The 24,434-nt window shown below is 44.0% G+C and overlaps 1 protein-coding gene across 1 annotated transcript in view; it reads right to left on the bottom strand.

Annotated features, from left to right (window-relative positions):
* The window catches only part of LOC124789122 (cGMP-specific 3',5'-cyclic phosphodiesterase), a gene marked incomplete at its 3' end in the record, with an annotated part of 552,400 nt that overhangs the window by 22,584 nt on the left and 505,382 nt on the right, over positions 1 to 24,434 (bottom strand). The window contains exons 18-20 of the mRNA XM_047256412.1: positions 20,246 to 20,391; positions 3,418 to 3,501; positions 3,184 to 3,334 (exon numbers count right to left, since the gene is read on the bottom strand). Coding sequence (XP_047112368.1) covers positions 3,184 to 3,334; positions 3,418 to 3,501; positions 20,246 to 20,391 — 381 coding nt within the window. The remainder of the gene's footprint in view (positions 1 to 3,183; positions 3,335 to 3,417; positions 3,502 to 20,245; positions 20,392 to 24,434) is intronic.

The following is a 24,434-nucleotide window of genomic DNA, read 5'->3' as shown; positions in this document are numbered from 1 at the left end:
CGCACCGATTATTCCGTGACTGGACATTGCAAAGTACATAGTCACCCGTTGAGGGTCAAGAGACTTCTCGATCGCGAAATGCGGATTTTCAGTAGCCCAAATGCGCCAGTTATGCTTATTGACGAACCCATCCAAATGAATGTTGGCTTCGTCGCTAAACCAAACGATGCATGCGCATACTAATTCCCATCAAATGGCTCTGAGCACTATGGGACTCAACTGCTGAGGTCATTAGTCCCCTAGAACTTAGAACTAGTTAAACCTAACTAACCTAAGGACATCACAAACATCCATGCCCGAGGCAGGATTCGAACCTGCGACCGTAGCGGTCTTGCGGTTCCAGACTGCAGCGCCTTTAATCGCACGGCCACTTCGGCCGGCAATTCCCATCATGCCCCGCGGCCAACCGTGCAGTTTTAACTGCTGTGGGAACGCGATATTAAGTTGGTCGTCTCCACATAACAGAAACACGAAGGCGTTTAGGAATATCAGGACGGCGGACCTACTGCGCTTGTTCCTTTTTTGTGGGGTTGCGTCTAGCAAATGAGCGAGGGGCCTTGGCACACCTGTTTTGCAGTAGTCCATGGAGACGAGAGGTATGCGTCAACCGGTGAAGGGCAGTCGTAGCCTCAGGGTGCCCGTGCGGAAGCAACGTTACGGGTCGTTCTGTGTGTACAGGTTCCAACAGATCTGCAGAACACAAACGTTGTTTTAAAAATACTAATATGGGAAACCTGTGGTTGCCAAGCGCAGATTCTCGAACAAACTTTATATTTTTTGATGAAACACAAAACAAAAAGGAAATCACACCACCGGGACTTTGACATTAAAGAGGCCGTGGAGGTCAGACAGTACGTGAACTACCGTTACCGGAACACCGGCTATTGTTTTAGCGGTGCGTGGAGACGAGCTGCCGACTTCGGGAGACTACACAGGAATTCGCCGAGTTGTTTATGTTCCATCAGGCGTCACTAACATCGCACAGATGGACCATAGAGCAGTAATATGTATGGGCATAATGCACCACGTACGTGGCTCACATCGAACGGAAATACCCACTTGGCGCTGATATGAAGCTGTTTGTTTTGATTTTGCGCTAAGACACAAAATTTAATATTCCACGTATTTGCTCTGTTTCCATTCACTTATGGTGGTGAATCGTTGAAACTGTGGATAAAAAAAATCGAAATTCATTAAAGGAGGAAAAATTACTTTACATAGGAAGTATAACCATGGTGTAGTTACAGTTATCACGCCAGCAAGACGCACATTGTGTGTTTATTACTTTTCATAGGTTAGTATAACAAAGGTCTAGTTACAGTTATCATGCTTGCAAGAGGCACTTAGTGTGTTTATTAATATCCAGACACAGTTTAGTGAAGGCAAACAATCGTACGGGTAATTTATGTGACGAGTGACAGGTAAGTTAGTTAGTGTGCGAGTGAGCTGACAGTCAATTTGTTGAGTGTATATACATTGCGAGCAATGTTGACCTGCAGATAACATTTGTGTATTACAGTCTGAATCATTTCCACGGTAGTAATCAGTTCTCTAAAGCGATTCTGCTTGTTTTACGGTAGTCAAGACGTGGTGAGTGGTAGTGCGCAAGTAGAATTTTATTTTCCCTAACGATGAAAAAGGATTTTAGAACGTATCAGAAAGTAAAAACGATGACCTTAATGCCGAAAAGTATTTCAATGTGTAATAATTCGCTAATTTTCTTCATGTCACCGCTCAAAATTCGGAGTTCTTCTCTGAACTTTCTAACTGGCGCAGTAGGAAGCGACCAGTCAACCCCCTCCCTTCACCCCCCCCCCCCCCCCCTGCAGTTCTTTAAAAAATTGAACTCCGACGTGTACAACACTTTCAAATGTCTGATTACTTCACACATGAGAAACGCTTAGAAAAGGTTGATACGATGTTTACAGCTTGTCTGAAGATGCGCTCTCATTATCATACACCGGATGAGTACAGTCTGGATAGTTTGGGCTCCTTTTTAAGCAAAAGATAATTTTTGATGCATCTTAGTGTTTATGACGTCATATCTCCTGAAGTATGTGTCATACGGTGATATAATGTTGTAGGTACGTTGAGTGGTGTGCATGGATACTGTCTGCAAAGTGTGTTGCGAGTAGAGTTCCTTTCACTGTATTACGGGGGGTGACAGAGAGGCGAAGCTTCTAACAGGCTTGAAATTATGTGTAAAGCTTGTTGGCTTTTGCAAAGTGTGCTCATTCTCAAATACCGGGTAATCTGCGCTCTGTCGGTTACTGAGCTTCAAGCCATATGTGCAAAGTTTCTAAATTTAATACTCGACTTATTGCACTAAACCTTTAACGTAATGAGTAGATTACGACAGAATTTTCAATTTTTTAAAGTAGATCAACAGTTATATGAAGTACTGAGAATCAAAATTTCGTTGCTCCAGGAAGCCGTTACATAAACAACTTGCAACTGAAATCTGGCGTTGCCACCGCAGCTTCATTTATAAAAACAGATATTCGGCAATACGATACAGATAAGTGCAAATCCTAGGCAACAGTGGCGTCTACCCCTTTTTCTGTAACTGAAACAAAAAAAAGACACTTGTCGAAAGTTAATGGAATGCAAGGTGTTTATCTCTTCGAAGCTTTAAGCCAAGTTCATTCCAGATATCGAATACAAATTGTTAAGATTCTACGAGACGCAGGCACAAAAACCGTAATACTATAGAATGGGATGAGTCTGCACTTGTGGTGTAATGACATTCAAAATCCGTAGGACGCACACGAACAAACTATGCATCGCACCATACTCGAGTGAGAGTGTTGGAGTGGATGTATGCTGGCGGCAGAAATTCCGTTCTGCGCGTCATTCGTACTCACTCCACAGCAACTTCAAATCTGCGACGTCGACAAGGCATCTGGCAGTAGGGCGAAAGTCACTTGCTCCTGGCCGAGATGATGGAGTTTAGCATCAAAAGCTCGAGTTTTTCTTCCGATCTGACGCGGCAAGAAGACCGAGGATGTTTGGCACCTTGTTGGCGGTAGGCTTTTCTACACAGTCCATGGGCCTGGATGCATTCGTACCATTCTTTTCGGTTACCACAATGTTTAGAAACGTTAATGTATGCAAAAAAGTAGCGAAACGAACGTAGGTTCTAGAAATATATTGTTAAATATGTTATAGATGTTGTGTACTAACTTGAAAATTCCTCAACCGGCTTGTCGATGGTGTCATGGTCGATCCAGGTGAGTCCCATCTCGACCTTCTCGGCGAGGTCCTGCCAGTGCTGCCTGTTCTCCAGACAGCCGTCGTACAGCGGCTGTATCCACGGGAAAGTTTCAGACAGCACCTGTCGTTCACAGGAAAGTATAGTTTCTCTTCAAGAACAAGCTGGGAAAGAGCAAGTGAACATTTAGTCGTAAACACCATTACCTTGTACAGTGGAAGACATATCACGTCTATGAATCCCACTTGCATCTGTGGCAATTCATCCTTTCTTTCTCTGTCCATCATTGCCTAAAACAAAAAGAAAGATATCTGGTGATAGATACAATTAAACAGAAATGTTTATAACACCTGCTGTGCGCCATGATCTTCCTGACAGTTGGTTGAATAATAGAACCACAGGCAACGTACAGGGGAACAGGGGATAGAGCTGTCATCTTAATTTGTTGCGTTTAATTAATGTAACGCTGTATCAACAAAACTGGTAGCAAAACAGATAGAAGGGCTAGGAAATATCACAGGAGTGAGTGAACTTAGATAGAAGGGGTGGAGAGAAAATGGCTCTGAGCACTATGGGACTTAACTTCTCACGTCATCAGTCCCCTAGAACTTAGAACTACTTAAACCTAACTACCTAAGGACATCACACACATCCATGCCCGAGGCAGGATTCGAACCTGCGACCGTAGCGGTCGTGCGCTTCCAGACTCTAGCACCTAGAACCGCTCGGCCACTCAGGCTGGCGAAGGGGCGGAGAAGAAATGGCAGAAATTAATAAGAAAATTGTAGTCTCATAAGACAGAAGTGATGAGATCTGGTTCCCTAAAAATAAATGAAGCGAAACAAAATGAATGATGAAGATAGACATTCGGACTATTATGACTTTTGCACGTTCCCATGGAAAGCAGAATCTGGGACTCGCACAAGGTTACGCGCTACTGTGTAGCAGTCAGTCCCTTGACAATGATGGAGAAGACCTCTGACAAAAGCTTGTGTGTTTAAAATACCTGACACGGATTTTAATCTGAATAGAGGACAGACTATATATTGATAGGGTAAATATACTATTCTATTACTTTCTGTATTAGCTGCTTTATCATTTTTATAATGAGGAGTGGCAAGTGTTGTACTGGAGTCAGCGAGACCTGTTAGCTGGAAAAGAAATTCACCATTGACACTATTGACTGCACAGACATCTCAGTCTAGAACGTAACAAGAATTTTAAATGGGATGAGTCTCATTTCTTTTTAACTGTTTTAACTTCATGAAACCTAAACACAGTTGCGAGTACGAACAACCCTCAGCTGTACAACGGAATAAGGACATTGAAAATTTGTGCCACACTGGGATTCGGGCCCTAATTTCCGGCTATACGCGAGCGGCCGTTTTAAACACTCTAGCTATCCGTGCACAACTCATGGCCAAACCCAAACTTCCATATATCATTCCTGTGTCACAACTCGTAGTCGTACACTATTATGTAATTCCCATAAAAGGGGAGGACATTTTAAGCGGGAATTGTGGGTTCGAGTCCCAGTCTGGCACGAATTTTCACCGTTGGGTTGGGGTTTATTTGGTGAGGAAACCAAACTGTGAGGTCATCGGTCTCATCGGATTAGGGAAGGATGGGGAAGGAAGTCGGCCGAGCCCTTTCAAAGGTACCATCCCAGCATTTGCGTGAAGTGATTTAGGGAAATCACGGAAAACCTAAATCAGGACGGCCGTACCTAGGATTGAATCGTCGTCCTCCCGAATGTGTCACAGACATGATACGTGAATTGGAGTGGCAGTCATTAAAACAAAGGCGTCTATCGTTGCGACGGGATCTTCTCATGAAATTTCAATCACCAGTTTTCTCCTCCGATTGCGAAAACATTCTGTTTGCAATCACCTACATAGGGAGAAACGATCATAACAATAAAATAAGAGAAATCAGGGCTCGCACGGAAAAATTTAAGTGCTCGTTTTTCTCGCGTGCCGTTCGAGAGTGGAACGGTAGAGAGACAACATGAAGGTGGCTCATTGAACCCTCTGCCAGACACTTTATTGTGAATAGCAGAGCAATCACGTAGATTTATATGTAGATGTAGTTGAATGCGAGTCCAATGTGTTAACCACTGCGCCCTCGCTCGGTAATTTTCACTGTCTTCATTCCCTTATACAGCTGATGGTTGTTCGCATTAGTAACTGCGAATACATTTCATGTGTTTCATAACGGCTGTAGTCGCCACAGTGGGTGTTGCTTCGGACATGCATGCATTTCCAAAGGAACATTATATCGTGTTTCTTCATAACACAGGTACTCCAGTATCGTACTTCAATTTCCTTCCAGCACTTACAAAACGTATTTCAGCATCAGTGATTTTCTTTGGTGAATAAAAGCTAACAGTGTAGTGCAATTTTCCTCTACAGGCTGCCGTGGGTGACCGCTGCAGTGTGTTGTGAGGCTGGCTGTGAAGGGTCAGGATGCCCATAGGTCACCACCCTGGGGGTGGCGGCAGTTGTGAGGTGTGAAAGGGGGGGGAGGATGTCGGGTGGAAATACACTACTGGCCATTAAAATTGCTACACCAAGAAGAAATGCAGATGATAAACGGGTATTCATTGGACAAATACATTATACTAGAACTGACATGTGATTACATTTTCACGCAGTTTGGGTGCATAGATCCTGAGAAATCAGTACCCAGAACAGCCACCTCTGGCCGTAATAACGGCTTTGGTACGCCTGGGCATTGAGTCAAACAGAGCTTGTATGGCGTGTACAGGTACAGCTGCCCATGCAGCTTCAACACGATATCACAGGTCATCAAGAGTAGTGACTGGCGTATTGTGACGATCCAGTTGCTCGGCTACCATTGACCAGACGTTTTCAGTTAGTGAGAGATCTGGAGAATGTGCTGGCAAGGGCAGCAGTCGAACATTTTCTGTATCCAGAAAGGCCCGTACAGGACCTGCAACATGCGGTCGTGCATTATCCTGCTGAAATGTAGGGTTTCGCAGGGATCGAATGAAGGGTAGACCCACGGGTCGTAACACATCTGAAATGTAACGTCCACTGTTGAAAGTGCCGTCAATGCGAACAGAAGGTGACCGAGACGTGTAACCAATTGCACCCCATACCATCACGCCGGGTGATACGCCAGTATGGCCATGACGAATACGCGCTTCGAATGTGCTTTCACCGCGATGTCGCCAAACACGGATGCGACCATCATGATGCTGTAAACAGAACCTGGATTCATACGAAAAAATGACGTTTTACCATTCGTGCACCCAGGTTCATCGTTGAGTACACCATCGCAGGCGCTCCTGTCTGTGATGCAGCGTCAAGGGTAACCGCAGCCATGGTCTCCGAGTTGATAGTCCATGCTGCTGCAAATATCGTCGAACTGTTCGTGCAGATGGTTGTTGTCTTGCAAACGTCTCCATCTGTTGACTCAGGGATCGAGACGTGGCTGCACGATCCGTTACAGCCATGCGGATAAGATGGCTGTCATCTCGACTGCTAGTGATACGAGGCCGTTGGGATCCAGCACGGCGTTCCGTACTACCCTCCTGAACCAACCGATTCCATATTCTGCTAACAGTCATTGGATCTCGACCAACGCGAGCAGCAATGTCGCGATACGATAAACCGCAATCGCCATAGGCTACGATCAGAACTTTATCAAAGTCGGAAACGTGACGGCACGCATTTCTTGTTACACGAGGCATCAAAACAACGTTTCACCAGGCAACGCTGGCCAATTGCTGTTTGTGTATGACAAATCGGTAGGAAACTTTTCTCATGTCAGCACGTTGTAGGTGTCGCCACCGGCGCCAACCTTGTGTGAATGCTCTGAAAAGCTAATCATTTGCATATCACAGCATCTTCTTCCTTTCAGTTAAATTTCGCGTCTGTAGCACGTCATCTTCGTGGTGTAGCAATTTTAATGGCCAGTAGTGCAATATTATCAAGTAATATCTAAATTCCATAAGAGCTAAACAGTCACGTCAGTAATGGAAGGCGATCAGTGATCTCTGTGATGGGGGGTGGTCTCAGCCAGCAGAAGCTTGCCGGTGTCATCAAGGGCCTGTCGTACGGACAGTGTGTGCCGTCCACCCACAGACAGAGGCATGTTGCGGTCAGCTTGACAGCCATAGTGCTGATGCACGTCTGGGGCCAGCGTACAGCACCTACGCCAGCTGGCTCATTTCCGCTGGTCAGCACGAAGTTAATCGGAGCAAACGGAACCAAACCATAGTCACCTGCGAGGACGAAGGCAACTTACGGAGGTGACGAGTGCCTGCACACAATGAAAGCGGACAGCGGCAGTTTGGCCCGCCATAGTCCAGGCCCAACTGTAGTCTACCTGGTTGGTGGCCAGCATCACAGAGCACTCGGACTGCTGGTAGGAAGGCACTAGGCCGACAGCATTCGGACACAGTACTGGCACCAGACTGCAGCCAGTGAAGACAGAAGAGTGTGGTGGTGGGAGCTTGCTGCCTGAGGTGGGTTCGTAGATTGGCCTGAACCTCTCCTCGTGCTGGCAGTTGGTGAAGACCAAGGCTGAGTGTCTAGATTTAGCAATATACTGCATATGCAATCCTGGTCAACTACCATTTCTCGGAGTCGAGAAATGAGGCCCAATCGTTAAGAAACCATGACGTCATTGCTCCAAGTTTCCCATCGTGTCACAGACTCCACATTGCTGGTTATAGTGTAAAGTGTAACAGTCTTGCAACATGTCCTTTCAGAACGTCTAGGTGGCGACTTCCGCTGTGTCAGCATGCTGAATATGTCTTCTTGAGGAAGGACACCAACTACTGAGTTTCTTGTACCATCTTCGCTATGGCTTCTTTTTGCTGAGACGGTCACAGGAGTGTGCTGCATCGCCAAACTAGGCCACGGCACAACACCCATCCCCTCTCTGGGAGATACGGTCAACTGGAAAATTCTTGACAACATAATACGTAGTTTGACATATAGGTACGAGTAAAATACATTTTCATTCTCCTTATTCTAATCCAGGGTGAACCACAGTGCTGATTGGCTGCTTGCTACATTAATTACTATTTTCGGAGATTACCACTTTCCGATGGCAGCTGATAACTTGTGAGTTCAAATGAACAACAGTTTTTTTTGCCTAAAGTAAATACAGGTTACACGAAGCACAGTCTGAAACACAATGGTGTTGAAAACAGAGACACTCATTGATATGACTTTATTGCGTCATTCATCACTGTATTGCTGTACATGCTGGAACATCTGCTCCGCAGTAATGTGTCCCTTCTCATCTGCAATTAGCCCACTGAACTTCCCCCGTTTTCCCGTAGACACTGATCCACAGAATCGCAGCTTCACAAGTTCAGAGAACAACTGAAAATAATACCACAAAACTCCTTCTTATGAAATTCCCTCAACAAACCGTAATTTGAAGCAAAAGATCCTACTTCATTGATCCTTCATAGTTGCATTCCTTTTCATCAATCCAGTAGGTTCCTAACTCGCTGTTTTTGTACGTTTCTTGGAACTTTGCCTCCGCAGCAAAGGTTTCCCTTATGTTTTCCAGGAAACACACCACCAAAACTATGCTCCTCTTACTTCAACGCTAATTACAGACTGACTCCTTTCTGCAACGATATGCTTCCTTGTACCTTGTGGCAATATATGATGCGAACTGAATCTCAATTACTTTGCCAGCTTTTTAATTGATTTGTCCCTCATTACAGGAGAACCTTGCAACAGTGCGTCACTTCCCTCTGTTCGACCAATGTCTCCCTGAGTTCCGTCATGTGAAGAATAGTTTTCACACGATGTTTTCTATTATCGTCACTACATATTACAAGTATCACCAATTTTATGAACCTCCCGATCCTCAAGCATACACTCCTGAAGGGAGTTAGCTCTGTCGTTCCGACTATTAATCTTACAAGTATTTTTCCTTTTTCTTTTCTCCCCCTCCCTCCTTCTGAGGAAGCAGCGCCAACAATGGAGGCGGCGAATCCGCGCCCTTCGGAAATAAATGCGTCCGTACCACTTCATTACTAACAGCATTTGCAACACAATTAACATTATCAATAGCTTCCTGTGCGTCTGTCGCATTATATGCAATAACGTTTCCGCCTACGTTACACTCCGCATGACACTAGAATCACTGGCGTATGTACTTCCCTGTACATGACCATTGCCTATCCAGAAACACACCCATCTCAGTATCCTGTTCACAACACACGTTGTTTCCCATTAGGGTGGATACCACTGCACCTAAAGCAGTATCTCCCATATTGCTATTCACGCATTCATTCATCTCAGTACAGCACGCATTTATTTCGTCTGGCTATATAGCTGACTCAGCTTTGGAATTTTCGCAAGATTAGTTTCCTGAACTTCCATAATCTTACTACATTCTGCATCAATTAAAGTCACATTATTAACTACTTTCTCGTGACTACCCACTTTCGCTAAATACTACCATTTTCTAATCTCTCTAACCTCTCTATAGCCTAACATTTTTCATCCATAGATCAGCAATTTGTTCCTTGGGTCTAGCCCACCATCGTCATATATATTCGGTGCCATCTCCATATACATGTCGATAGGTTTAACTAGGCCGACGGTAGTTGGACGTATTGTGGGAGTAGGTAAACCGGGTATTCTTCTGTTGTCTCTCATAGCCTTCATTTGCTCATGGATGTTTGCACTGTCTGCTATCAACTCGGCTAATTGAACCAGTAAAGTCCTTAGTGTTTCTTAAAAGACAACCCCCTAAATTTTTTTAGACTTTCCCCTTGCCCACAACAAGATACATTGCATCTGCTAAATGGTGCAATCCCACATACATATTTTTGCAATCCTCAGAACACCACTTGAGTTTACTTTTCTAAAACTGCACTCAAAACCACAATTAAATCTTTGGTTGAAGACCAACTGACTCTCCATAACATTTCACTCATCCTGCTGCATGCTGACACAGCGAGTTACAGCTGGAGATATAGTCCCAGAAGCAGCTGCAGACATCAGGTCCCACTTATGACACAACTTGTAGTGGCTGGGGTGGGTGACCCCTACAGTGAGTGGTGAGGCTGACTGTGAGAGGTCAGAATGCCTGCAGATCGCTATCATGGGCGTGGCTGCAGTGGTGTGGCGGTGGGTGTCTGGTGGATGTCTGATGATCCAACATAAAAATAATACTGTCAATATCTTAATTCAAGAACAAACTACAGAGAGATGACGGTACTGGAAGGTGGTCAGTGCCCCCTGCGACGCAAGCTGGCCTTAGCCTGCAGAAGTATGCTGGTGCCAACAACAGCACCTCGAACAGACAGTGCGTGGAGGCCTTCCACAGGCCATGGCGACAGCTGGCGAAGGCGTGCTGCTGTCTGTGCGACGGCCAGAGTGCTGATGTAGGTCCAGGGCTGGGTGGTTCATGATGACAGCGCACACCAGCTGCAGAAACTAGCTCTTTCCTGCTGATCAGCATGAATTGAGATGGGGCAGACGGGACGAAACCAGTGTCACAGCATGGATGAAGGCAACTTACAGTAGTCATGTGTACCTGAAATAGGGCAATGGTGAACAATGCAGTGTCTTCCTACACAGAGCGATGGCCGCTGGGCAGCTAGATGGAGACGCTCGGACCACAGTGCTCCAGGGCAGGTGGGCAACAGCAGGTGGCAACGGCCCACCATATGGCACTAAGTCGGCAGCATTCGAACTCAGCACAGGCGGCGGCCTGCAGCTGGTGAAGGCAGAGTCTGGTACAGACGGCTTGCTGACTCATCTGGGCTTGTAGACTGGGCTCCAGCTCCCCCCTCCCCTCCCCCCACCCCCGCTTTCCAGCAGCTGGCGACTACCGCAACTGAGTGTCTAAATTTGGTGGTATATATGCAAGCCTGGTCAGCTTAAGTTTCTGAAAAGGTAGCGTTTATGTACTCTTAAGTCGAGGCATGTGGCCCAGCCATTGAACAACCATGACATCATTGCTCCTGTTTCTCCCATTGTGTCAGTAACTTCACAGTTCTGGTGGTGCTGTAATGGTGTCACAATTTGTCCTTTCAGATGCCCCAGGCGGTGACTCCTACAGTGTCAGCGTGCTGAACGCATCTTCCTGTGCAACAACCACCTGCTACTGATGTTTCCTGCGTCATAGTTCCAGCGGTCTCTTGTTCCTGTGACAGTCACAGGAGTCCACTGCTTTGCGGAACTGGGTTGTGGCGCAACATTGCTGAATATATAAATTTATAGAGAGTGGCATTGGTGGTTTAGTGTTTACTTTTATTATCTTCTATTTTGCGAACTCATTGATAAAAAAACCATTGGGTAGAAGTTTTCGACGATTTAAAAAACATCATAATTTTCTAGATGACCAAAAAAATATTTACATCTGAGTTGTGACAATGAAATGTGTTGCTCTTATTAAACATAGATTTTTTAGGGATGCATAAGGCGTTATTAAGTTTTGTTTGAAAGTTCTTTGGCTCGCTCTCTGGAGCGTTGTCCAAATGTTGCTCTTAAATTCATATGTGCTTGAGGACGGCAGTACTTCTCGCAGTGTTTGTTTAGTCAATGACTTTGAGAACACAATAATGTAACTGAAAAGGAAACATGCAGAAATCTGGTCAGTGAAGTAGTGGCGAGCTGGCACACTGATCCGGTTACAGGTTATTTTATGGTGATAACTGAATGTCTTCGGAGTATGCCTGTTGGAGGTCAATTATGAGAACTGGACTGCTACAGATTGTTTTACTGAATGCAGTAATATGCGTGGAATTAGTGAGAACTAATGAAACAGTATAATGAAAGCGACTGTTCTGCAACCATTTATTTAAATATTTGTTGACATTCATCACTAATATCACCTATTTGAATCTATTAAAAAGTTTATGAGGGGCTGACATTTTACTATGTGCATTTTATAGTATGTTCCTCTCACTGAGTGCGCTGAATGTGCTTTATCTGCGCACTGTCCGATGCAACGTAAACCATCAGCAACTGAGAACACGTCCACTACTTCATCAGCGAAATGAGACAGGATATAGGAGTTCCGAGCGTAGAAATATGGCGGGCACTATCGTGTCTTTTCCATCTGTTACTACTTTACTTAATATTTATTAATTTAGGCAAAATTGGACAATGTGTTTGATGGTGGATCGGAACTACAGTGCGACTGTGTCGTTTAGCGGTATAAGTTTTCATTTCATCTACTTCGTAACGGCTACTCACTCAGTGCATTAAAATACAAGAGGCAAGGAAGGAAGGAAAATTAGTTTTCAACGTCCCGTGGACGTCGGGGTCATTAGAGGCGGAGCACCCTCCGCCGCGCACCGTACGGTGGCTTGCGGAGTATCTGTGTAGATGTAGATGTGGATTGTTTCAAGGATATGGAAGGAAATAAACAGAGGCCTTTCAAAGGAACCATCCTAGCGTTTTCCTGGATAAATCACGGAAAACCTAAATCAGTTTGGCTGGATACAGAATTCAACCGCCGTCATCCCGAACTCGAGTCCAGTAAGCTGACCAAATACTTCAGCCAAAATATAGGAGCTTTGCTAGCTCTCGACATAAACTTGTTGTCCTGGGGAAACACTGTTGCTACAACAGCATCACACTATCTAAAGCCCATCTACTTAATGAACCGTCTTATACAGTTACAAAATGAAACGACTTTGGAAGACCTCGCCATTGCACTGATATGTAAATTGATTAGGATGCAACTGACGAAACGCGACAGAGTTGCTAAGTAAAAGGCAGGAAATATACTGGAATACATGTATTACAATCCATGAGAACAACCAGAGCAGGCGCGTGTTCATTCGAGGTGTATACCATCCAATGATGCCCCTCAGACAGACCTATATAGATTATGACTGGGATAATGTTTGGTAAAATCATAAACGGTTTGCAGGAAGAGAATATAAAATGTTTTCAAAGTATAATTGCTTCGCAAGCAGTAACAACCATGGGAAAAAATTCAATTCCCTCTTGCATGAAAGTACACTACCGGAAAAAATCGCAACACCAAAAATTAATTAATATATAGTAAATAAATTTCGGGAATACATTAGTCTGCGTAACATATCTAAGTGATTAACATTGCAAGATCGAAGGTTAAAGTAAGTACGAGATAAGCCATTGCAAATGTGAAATGCTGGTAGATTAATAACCTATGTAACCGCCAAAATGTTGAGTGCAAGCATGCAAACGTGCGTAAATTGTGTTGTACAAGTGCCGGATGTCAGCTTGTTAGATGAAGTTTCGTGCCAGTTGCACTTGGTCGGTCAATAGCGGGATAATTAATGCTGGTTTTGAATAAGGCTGGGGTTGTCGTCCGATGATGTCCCATATGTGCTGGATTGGAGACGGAACTGGTAATCGAGCAGACCAAGGCGACATGTCGACGCTCTGCGGAGCATGTTGGGTTACAGTAGTGGTTGTGGGCGAGCGTTATCCTGTTGGAAAACACAATCTGGAATGCTGCTCTTGAATGGCAGAACAACAGGTCGAATCACCAGATTGACGTACAAATTTGCAGTCAGGGTGCGTGGGATAACCACGAGAGTGTTCCCGCTGTGACACGAAATAGCACCCCAGACCCTAATTCCAGTTGCAGGTCCAGGGTGTCTACCACGCAGGCAGATTGGGGGCAGGCCTTCAAGTGTCCTCCTACTAACCAAGACACAGCCATCACTATCACCGAGGCAGAACCAGCTCACATCAGAAAACACAAGAGACCTCCACCGTGCCCTCAAATGAGCTCTCGCTTGACAACACTGAAGTCACAAATGGCGGTGGTTTGGGGTCAGTGAACTGCACGCTATAGGGTGTCTGGATCGGAACTGTCTTTGAAGTAACCGATTAGTAGCAGTGCCACCTGCTGATCAAATTGCTGCTGTAGGTGCAGTGCGATGCGGTAGAGTCCTATGCCGAACACGATGATCTTCCCTCTCGGTAAGGAGTCCGATCTTTTTGCAACCGTACATTCTCGTCACCACTGCTGCCAGCAATCGTGTACTGTCGCAACACTCCTGCCTAGTCTTCCTGCAATATATCAGGAGAAACATGCAGCTTCTCGTAGCACTATTACAGGAACCCGTTCAAATTCAGTGAGGTGTTGATGATGGCGTCTTTGTCGCCTTAAAGGCATTCTTGACTAACATCAACTCACCACTTCGAATCTCAAAGGAAACTAACGCTCACGACCAGTACAGAGGGTATTTAAAGCTAACATGATTTGAATCCTCTTAGTGACGCCATTTTTCAGATGGAGAAACACGCCTACCAACTTTAGTTTATGGGGCACAACTTCTTGATATTGCGATTTTTTTCCGTTAGTGTTGAAACGGAACTTGTAGTCCCGTTCCATATTTTTTCCAATAAATTCCGGTACAGGAGAACTAGAGCCAGAGTGTTTTGATCTGCAGAAGTGAATTCCGTGTATAACAAACAGAAGAGAATGGACCAAGTGGTGTTTATTTATTCATTTTATTTCATGTATGCCAAGTTTCCTAGTATCCTTTCCTGTATGCAACCTTGGACTGTATGAATGAGATAGCATGTGACGTAGCAGAAAGCTCTGGTCAGAGGTCGTAGCATTGCATCTGTAGAGTCGTTCTGTGGTAGGTTTGTACCAACCCCTTAAACGTGAACAAGTTTAGCAAAGATAGTGTGCAAGACAGGTCAGATTGCCCGGCAATAACTCGCAGGGGCCAATAATTTCGTGGACCACACGAATTTAAGAAACCATTTACTACAGACGGTAGCTTGCAGGAGATGTAGGACATGACAAAGCGATGGTAATCTTCCTACTTAGGTAGAGTTTTACCACCACTAGTACCGGAAGGATACGTTGCAGTGTAGGATATATTTATTTTTTATCCTTGTGACGAATGACTGTTGTACATTGTACGTATACATCTTAAAATGCAAATAGATTGTGTATAGTTGTCAAAGTAATTACAGGACTGTGAAAGTAGAAATAAAGGCAACTTTAAGCATATCACTCATAACACGTCTCCTGCAAAGCGGAGTTACTGCTGTGTCGTCGACCCATTAAATGACTGGCCACACTGGCGTTCAAAACTGTGAGACTTCTTGGAACACTGCAGTAGCATCGATGACGACATCAAATTCACGATGCAGGTTGGAAAGGATGATGCTCTGCTTTCTTGAGGTCCTCGTCTGCTAAAAACCCAATGTGTGTCTCAGGCGCAGTGTACACTGAAAACCAACACACGCGCACCAGTGTCTGCACGCTTCCAGGCATCAGAAAACAGTTCAAAATCGCTCTTTGTAAGGACCTCGTTTCACTGAGGTAGAAATTTACCTTAAGAATTGGATCGGTTAGGGAGAGTCGTTCGTGAGGAAGGATACAACAAAAAGTAAACATCATAAGTAGTTCAGAAGGCTTTTGCGAGCAGAAAAGCTCCGACAAGCGGAGGCCTAAGCTTGGGTTCTTGTCATTCTGTGGTTCAGTGACAGGGAAGATCACCCAGCTGTTGAATAGCCGTAACTTGAACTCATGATGCCTGTCGCTCCTGGCATTTGCAAAGCACTGCGTGAGCGTGGACAGTACTACACTGGGTAGACTGTGGGCCCAATAGGTGAGTGGTGGATTGAACACGAATGGTGTGTGCGACAGTCCTATCCAGAAAAAGCGCAAGCAGCTGGATATTGTTTGGAAATGGGGCATAAAGTTGCACTCAGGAACGTCTCCATATTTACGAGTGCAAATGATTCTAGGTTAGTGTGGAGTAGTGAGATTACTGAAAGTATAGAGGTCAAAATATTCAGAATGAAGAATAAAGTTTGCAGGTGCACAGAACCTGGCGATCACAAGAGTAAAGGAGACCCGGGATGGAAACACTCTCTTACATGGCGATGGATTCAGCACAGCTGTTGTCTCAACCGGTGACAGAGCTGAACATTAAGTGCTGCAACGATGTGGCAGTGAGTCAGCACTTGACAATGGCCATAGAGCACTCGGTGGAAAGCTCGAGGGTGTAAAACCATTTGTTGTGGCTACAACTCTGACAAGGTTATACTTAGGATGCAAACAAATTACATTATGTAGAATTTACATTTTTAAATTTACTTTATACTTAGAATTTGTCTGGAACTATTCTTACACAATATAGCATGTCTGGAGAGAAGCTAACTTTTCAGTTTACTTTAAAAATGGTTAGCTGTCCTATACTCCGTCTGTAGGGTGGTAGTCTGTTGTAAATACGTTGTTTGCGTTCGCATGGTCCCTGTAAACCAAACACATCAAAAAACGTTTTGCATCAGCTCAGTTCCGCGAGTTCAAAAACCTGTACACAGAATTTTTATTGCTCATGAAAACCGCAGACTGCATGTTGTACCACCATATAGCGATACCTTCAGAGGTAGTGGTCCAGATTTCTGTACACACCAGTACCTCTAATACCAAGTAGCACGTCCTCTTGCATTGATGCATGCCTGTATTCGTCGTGTCATACTATCCATGGCGATTTGGCGTGGATCCCTCAGAGTGGTTGGTCAGTCATGTCGTCCATAAACAGCCCTTTTCAATCAATCTCAGGCATGTTCGATAGGGTTCATGTCTGGAGATGGTTCAAATGGCTCTAAGCACTATGGGACTTAATATCTGAGGTCATCAGTCCCCTAGACTTAGAAATACTTAAACCCAACTAACCTAAGGACATCACACACATCCATGCCCGAAGCAGGATTCGAAACTGCAACCGCAGCAGCAGCGCGGTTCCAGACTGAAGCGCCTAGAACCACTCGGCCACAGCGGGCGGCTCATGTCTCGAGAACATGCTGGCCACTCTAGTCGAGCGATGTCGTTATCCCGAAGGAAGTAATTCACAAGATGTGCACGATGGGGGCGCGAATTGTCGTCCATAAAGGCGAATGCCTTGCTGCCGATATGGTTGCACTATTGGTCGGAGGATGGCATTCACGTATCGTACAGTCGTTATGGCACCTTCCATGATCACCAGCGGCGAATGTCGGCCACATATAATGCCAATCCAAAACAGCAAGGAACCTCCACCATGCTGCACTTATAAGGTGTCAGGCAAATCCAACACCTTCCATGAAAACCCTGTCATGATAAGCAAATCCAGTAGTATGTCACATAGCTCCGAATAAATCGTGACATTAAATTAACCAAAGTAATACGAATAACGAGTGAGCAAATGGAATACCACAGAATGCCTAAATGTATGTCATACCTTCCCACCGTTAAACAGACGCAGTTCCGAGGGGAGAAACGAGAACAGAAGCCGAGAGCAGAACCGTGTTAAGCTAGAAGTCCCTACGATAAGGGACGGACACCCACGTCTCCAGCTAACCGCCAGGACCACCCCCCAGCCCATGTTAAAAGCTAGAGCCCTCTAGAAGAACAGTATAGATCTTACGATAACACTAAAAGGGCCACACCAGCCGCAAGTTTTAGCGTGAGACTTTTTCGCGTCTCTGTTACGTTGCAAACTTTAAAAACATTGCCCCACCATGAAAAGTATAACATTTCTCGTTGGATGGACAGAATTTTTGTAGGCGGAGCTTAAGGTTAACATTGAGACCCTGATTGGTCAGATGAAAAAACAGCCAGATAGTTTTTTTTAAACCAAATTCGGTAAATTGTAGTAAGGAGAAGTTAGGAGAGAGTTGCTTCCGAGTCGGCGAGGTGCGTGGAGCTGTGCCGACCGACGCCCCCTGACACTGCCTAACCAACGACTAGGTAATGAACGCACGCGATGCCGCATAACAGCGCATAAAGCTTCACTCAGAACTGCAGAAGTCTCATCTGTTACACCCCCGTTTTGCGTAATACTAGTGTCGATCGTCAATTAAAGCTCATGGTATTTACATTTGTTACGTAAGTTAATTTCTGAAACGCTATGATTTTTCTGTTACATAATTATTGAGAAGCCACATCAGCCACTGTAATTTACGACAAGTTAGATAAGTAATTAAAGATAATTGAGGGTCACTGTAGACCATTTTGATAGTTTTCTCTTTTGTGAAACTTAATTAAAACCTAGATTATAGATGTGATATGACATAGGTCATCCTTCGATCCATTGTAGAACTTGGAAACCCATTCAGGGAATATTCATTCACATTTTTGTTGAACGCAGTTGGTTTTTATCATCCTATATGAAAAAATTTCCTTCTATCAATAGTGCAAATTTATAAACAATGTTTTGTGAGTAGAATAAAATTTCCAATTGTAAACTTAACTGCTTTTTCGACGTTATTTTACCAGCTAACTGAAAATAGGAAAACCTTGAACCTCTTCCACTAAATTTAGTTAGTATTAAGATTCTTTTACAGGGAGTGTAGTGGAGCTGACGCTGAAATCATTAAGTATTTGGTTATATCATCGCTAGTCTCACTGAACTCTACATGTCATGTGTGGTCTGGCGTCTCCTTACCAGCAACAGGTCCCAGGTTCAAACTAGTCAATTCCCCCAAAAAAACACGCTCAGAGCGTCGTTGCGCGAAAGTGGTAGGGAGACACGACATAGAACAACAGACACCACGCAGAATGTTAGACACTCACTGGACAGTGTGTCTAAGGCGTTCAGCCTGACTGGGTTGCCTCCTAACACATCTCTGACGATTGTCACACTCATCGGTGAAGAGAACGTGATGCCAATCATAAGCGGTGTGGTGTCACTGCCAGACACCACACTTTCTAGGTGGTAGCCTTTAAATCGGCCGCGGTCCGTTAGTATATGTCGGACCCGCGTGTCGCCACTATCAGTGATTGCAGACCGAGCGCCGCCACACGGCAGGTCTAGTCTAGAGAGACTCCCTAGCACTCGCCCAGTTGTACAGCCGACTTTGCTAGCAATGGTTCACTGGCTACATACTCTCTCATTTGCAGAGACGACAGTTTAGCATAGCCTTCAGCTACGTCATTTGCTACGACCTAGCAAGGCGCCATATTCAGTTAATATGAATGAATTCTGAACAGACAATATTGTGAATCATGTACCGTCAAGAGCGACTTTCATCATTAATGGATTAAAGTTACGTATCAAACTATTTACGTCCGATTTCTGAATTCTAATTCCTTGTCATGTTCCAGACCTCACGTCAGTATAGTTCTTCCCTCCTCACGCCAGCTTGCGTGAGCTAAAACGCGTGCATTTCGGCCTCCCCTAATAAAACGGTGTTGGCTCTTCAGCCAACACAACAAGCGGTCCATTCGGCATGTTGTTGGGCTCATCTGTACCATGCTGCATGGTGTCGTGGTTGCAAAGATGGACCTCACCATAGATGTCAGGAGTGAGGTTGTGCATCATGCAGCGTGTTGCGCATAGTTTGAGTCATAACACGACGTCCTGTGGCTGCACGAAAAGCCTTATTCAACATGATGGCGTTGCCGTCAGTGTTCCTCCGAGCCGTAATCCGTAGGCATGTCAGTGAGGCATGTCATCGTCACTTCCTGTCTCTCTGTATCTTCTCCATGTCCAAACAACATCACTTTGTTTCACTCCTAGATGCTTGGACACTTCCCTTGTTGAGAGCCATTCCTGGCAAAAAGTAACAATGTGGATGTGATTTAACCACGGTATTGACCATCTAGGCATGGTTGAAATACAGACAACACGAGCCGTGTACCTACTTCGTGATGGAATGACTGGAGCTGATCGGCTGTCGGACTGCCTCCATCTAATAGGCGCTGCTCATGTATGGTTGTTTACATCTTTGGGTGGGTTTAGTGACGGCTCTGAACAGTCAGAGAGACTATGACTGTGATATAATATTCACAGTCAACGTCTATCTTCAGGAGTTCTGGGAACTCAGGTGATGCAAAACTTTTTTGATGTGTGTGTTATTATTAGTCTTTTACTACTGGTATTGTAATTGTCTCTAGACTTGGAATTGTATTATTGACAATATTTGTTTAATGGAGCTGTGCCCTCTACTATGTATAAGAAAAATTATTCATATGTCATGCATAAACATTATTGAACATAATAACACACAGTATGTTTGTTTTGTGACATAGGAGTATGGAGGGTGCAGGGGCGCTCGATGTGTCGCTACTCACGATTGGCTGCTGGTTGAGCTGCAGCTTCTCGAGGTCGCCCTGGTCGAAGAACTCGTCGGCCACCATCTTGGCGACCTTGTGCTGCACCTCCCACGGCTTGGCGATGGCGCTGACGTCGCACGCCGTCATCATCATGCCGCACAGCACTGCGCATGCGTCGTTTGGGCCAATCAGTTTACTTGCCAGCTTGGTTAAAGAACAACACATGCTTAGCTTTAAGGTCAGTGGTTAGCAAAGGGTGAACCTTATATACGATGCTGCTTTGGGAATCAAGTGAGCAAGCCCACGGTACACAAGTGCCTTACTTACTGCAGACTATTAAATAATGGTTCACGGTGGTGAAGATAAACCACAGAGGGCAATACACAAGCTACTCCTCTTAAACTCTGCATACGACTTTACGATTTCATCAGCTTAAACTAAGGTAATGGCTTTGCTAGGAAGGGAACCAGTGACAAAAAAATATGGATCGATTATAAATCATTGGATCAAGTTTTCTTTACCAATATTTTGGCCATAACAAACTGCGAAGGAAACGAGGATATTCAAAATAAAAAGCCACCTATCAGAATATATGAGGTCATGTCCTGACTGACCGACTGATCTTTGTCCATCTGACAACCAGTTAGGACAGAAATTTGAGATTAATCTCGTATTGTAGGCGTCGTTTAAGAACAGAATTTCCGAAGTTCTACCTCTAATGGGATGCAATAGGAGGTGAAAAGTTAAAAAAAAAGTCACTATTAGGGCAGTTTTGATGGTAGATGCACAAGAATAGGTATTCGGATTGTCTGTTAGAAATAATGATATATGTGTTTCAGCATTTTTGGAAATTTAATCCCTATGGGGGTGAAATAGTGGGCGTAAGTTATTTCTCAAAAAATAAATCATTATTAAAGAACTACCAAAGCAGTTTTAAAGCTACATCTATGAAACCTAGTATCTGATTTCTTGGTTATAAGTAAGAAAAATATGTGTTTCAGTGTATTCGGAAATTCAACCTGTAAAGAAATACATATTTCATTATGAAAGTATTTTTAAAGCTAAATCTATGAAAATTCGAATTCGTCTTCTCAGATAAAAATAAAAAATACGTGCTTCCCTGTTTTTGGAAATCGAAACCTGTGGGGGTGAAACAGGGGATGAAAGTTTTTATAGAAATATTTCAAATGCAAGCGTTTTTGAAGCTGAAACTATGATATTTTTGTGTTTGCCTCTTCTATTAGAAGTAAAAAATATACATATCACTGTTTTTGGAAATTAAACCTCTAAGTAGCTGAAACGTTTTAATGAAAACATTTCATTATGAAGTCATTTTTAAAGTTAAAGCTGCGAAAATTGGTTCTTTGGCTTCTCAGTTGCAAATTAGAAAATACGTGTTTTGCTGTTTTTGCAAATTCATATCTTAAAGAACTGAAATAGGACCAGAATAATTCACTGACTCGTAATCGCACCGCCCAAGACTAATCATCGTCCAGCCCTAACAGCTAAGGATAGAAACTTGAAAGTTGGAGAGGGTGTGGCTCTTATTCTGTAGGCATCTTTTAAAAAAGGATTACTCGAGTTCCTACTCGTAAACGGGTGAATTAGGGGATGAAAAGCTTTTTGAAAGTATGTCACTATTAAGGCAATTTTGGTGCTAGAACTACGAAAATTGGCATTTGATTTCTCAGTCAGAAATAAAAAAATATATGTTTCAGTATTTTTGGAAATGCAGTCGTTAAGGGGGTTAAATTGTGGGTGAAATCTTTCTTGAAAATGAATCATTGTTAAAGAACTACTGCAGCATTTTTAAAGCTACATCTATGAAAACTGGTATTGATTTTCGGTGAGAAATAAAAAATACGTGTTTAAGTGTTATTTGGAAATTCAGTCTTAATGGAGTGAAGTGAGAAACGATAAGTTTTATGAAATTATTTCATTACCAAATCATTACTAAATTTATGAACATTTGTACTTAACTTCTGTTTCAGAAATAATGAAATACTTATTTCACTGTTTTTGAAGATTCAGTCCCTAAGGGGGTAAAATAGGGGATGAGAATTTTTAAGAAAATTGTCTGTTGTGTTCAAAATTTTTCATAACTATATCTATGAAAATTGGTATATCACTTCTCGGTTAGATATAAAGAAATACGTGTTAGCGGAAAAGCCCATGATTCTATGGCCTTAATTAACATGAAAAGTTTAGAAAGTGTTGCAGTTTTTGAACGACATAAAAATTCAATTAAAGGCAAACAAAAAAGATACGTGCAAACCATACAGTCATTCGAGTGAAGCAGCGGGCAGTAAACCAGTCCATACATATTACTAATTTAAAGTTCCACACAATTTTTTTTTCCTTTATTGTATTTCAATTCCCTATCGGGGCGGGCTGGCAGCAGCATATGCGCTGCTCTTCAGCCGAAAGACATAGAACAAACAATAGAAGACATTTAAAAATACACAAAGGAGAAAACAGGGTGAACATAGATATAAAAAAGGGGGAACATCATGGAAGGCAATAGACAAAAAAAGGGGCGACTCAAAATGGAGATAAAAGCCGTAAAAAAGTAGTGCACACAAAAAACCACACACTGGGACAATTAAAAGAACACAAGACACAGTATGACCGAAGCATGAAAGTATTGACGGATCGTATAGCACATAAGAAACACTGACAGTGACACTAAGTACAAGGCCAGCACACAATTAAAATCAAACCTCTTGACACACAGGAGAAACAGCACTAAACACAATACTGACGTGACACACTGACAATTATCAAAACGGAGGATCTGCCAGGTGCAAGGAGATGAGGGAGACCAGAAGAAGGGAGGGAGGGAGGGGAAGAGAGGGGAGGATGGGCGGGGGGCGCGCCGAAGAGGGCCAGGTAGGGAGAGTTGTGGGAAGGAAAGAGGCAAGGATGGGGTGCAGGGTCTCAGGGGTGAAGGAGGAAAATCCGCTCTGGTAGAAGGAAGGGAGAGGAAAAAGGGGGCCCTGGGGAGGGGGGGGGGGAACAAGGCCAGGTTATAGTTGGAAGGAAGGGTAGATGTCACGGAGAAATTCATCATTCGGGAGGGGGAGGTGCTGGAAATTGCCCTGATGAAGGAGATGGAGGGTGTGGAGGTGGAGAGAGAGAGGGATACAGCGATAGAGGCGCGGCAATGGGCGGGGGGTGGAGAGGAAGGAGGAAACCAGAGGGTAGGGGGGGATCAAGCCTGCAGACTATGTAAAGGATGCGAAGATGTTGGAGGAACAGGAGGAGGTGGGGCCTTGGAGGGCCTTGTAAAAGCGGGTGGATGCAGAGATCCAGGCAACGCTGGCATAACAGAGGATTGGACGGATGAGGGATTTGTAGTTCTGCACTAAATTTTTCTGTCTGTATGTTTGGGCTAATCTCAGGAATCATTGCTGGGATTATGACATAGTTTCCCTTATAGATAGAATGATTCACAAGGAAGATTTGTGAATATAATTTGTAGATGTACAAATGACTGATGTGTATTACATGTATTGTTGTCTGTTCCATATTTAACAGGACTTTGTAGTGACATCTCGTAGCAATGATGGAAGCTACAAACTGGCCAGCTACAGAAGAGGTGGTATCTGGCGGGGAAAGCACTGAACTAAACAGCTGCCACAACTCCAGAAAACAGCAAAGTCTGACCAGAATCTATATATACACACCCACACGTGTTATAAACTAAGGTCCCTGACTGCGTTTTCCTGTCGTTGTATGAAGGCTAATCTCAAGAACTACTGTAGGAATTTTGATACGGTCTTCACTAAGAGACAGACTGACTCACCATGAAGGTTTGTATGTATAATTTACTACTGCTACTCCTGACAAGTCGTCTGACTGTGGATATTTCGTGCCACCCCCATGAAGCCAGGGCTGGTCGTTAATGTCGAAAACTGAGGGAAGAGACTCAAATGAAATCCCCAGGAAACCCTTACACAGGAAACCTCTGGGGCGAAGATCAGTTGGCACACTGAGGACAAGGTGGTGTAACCAAACAGCTTAATCTTGCCCTAAGCCAAGATGAGTGGTAGAAGAGGAATCAGAATGCAAAGGTAACTGGATTCGCTGGCAGCACTTTTCACAGTTTGCACTTTCTTTTTACGTGCGGTCAATAAAAATGTTACAGTGGTTGGGTATCCATCAAAGAACAGCCTGAACAACGTGGCATAATATGAATAAACAAGCA

The sequence above is a fragment of the Schistocerca piceifrons genome, chromosome 3 (genome assembly GCF_021461385.2).
Source record: "Schistocerca piceifrons isolate TAMUIC-IGC-003096 chromosome 3, iqSchPice1.1, whole genome shotgun sequence".
Classification (NCBI taxonomy): Eukaryota; Metazoa; Arthropoda; class Insecta; order Orthoptera; family Acrididae; genus Schistocerca; species Schistocerca piceifrons.
The sequence above is the reverse complement of the archived record's forward strand: the minus strand, read 5'-3'. Positions and strand labels throughout refer to the sequence as shown.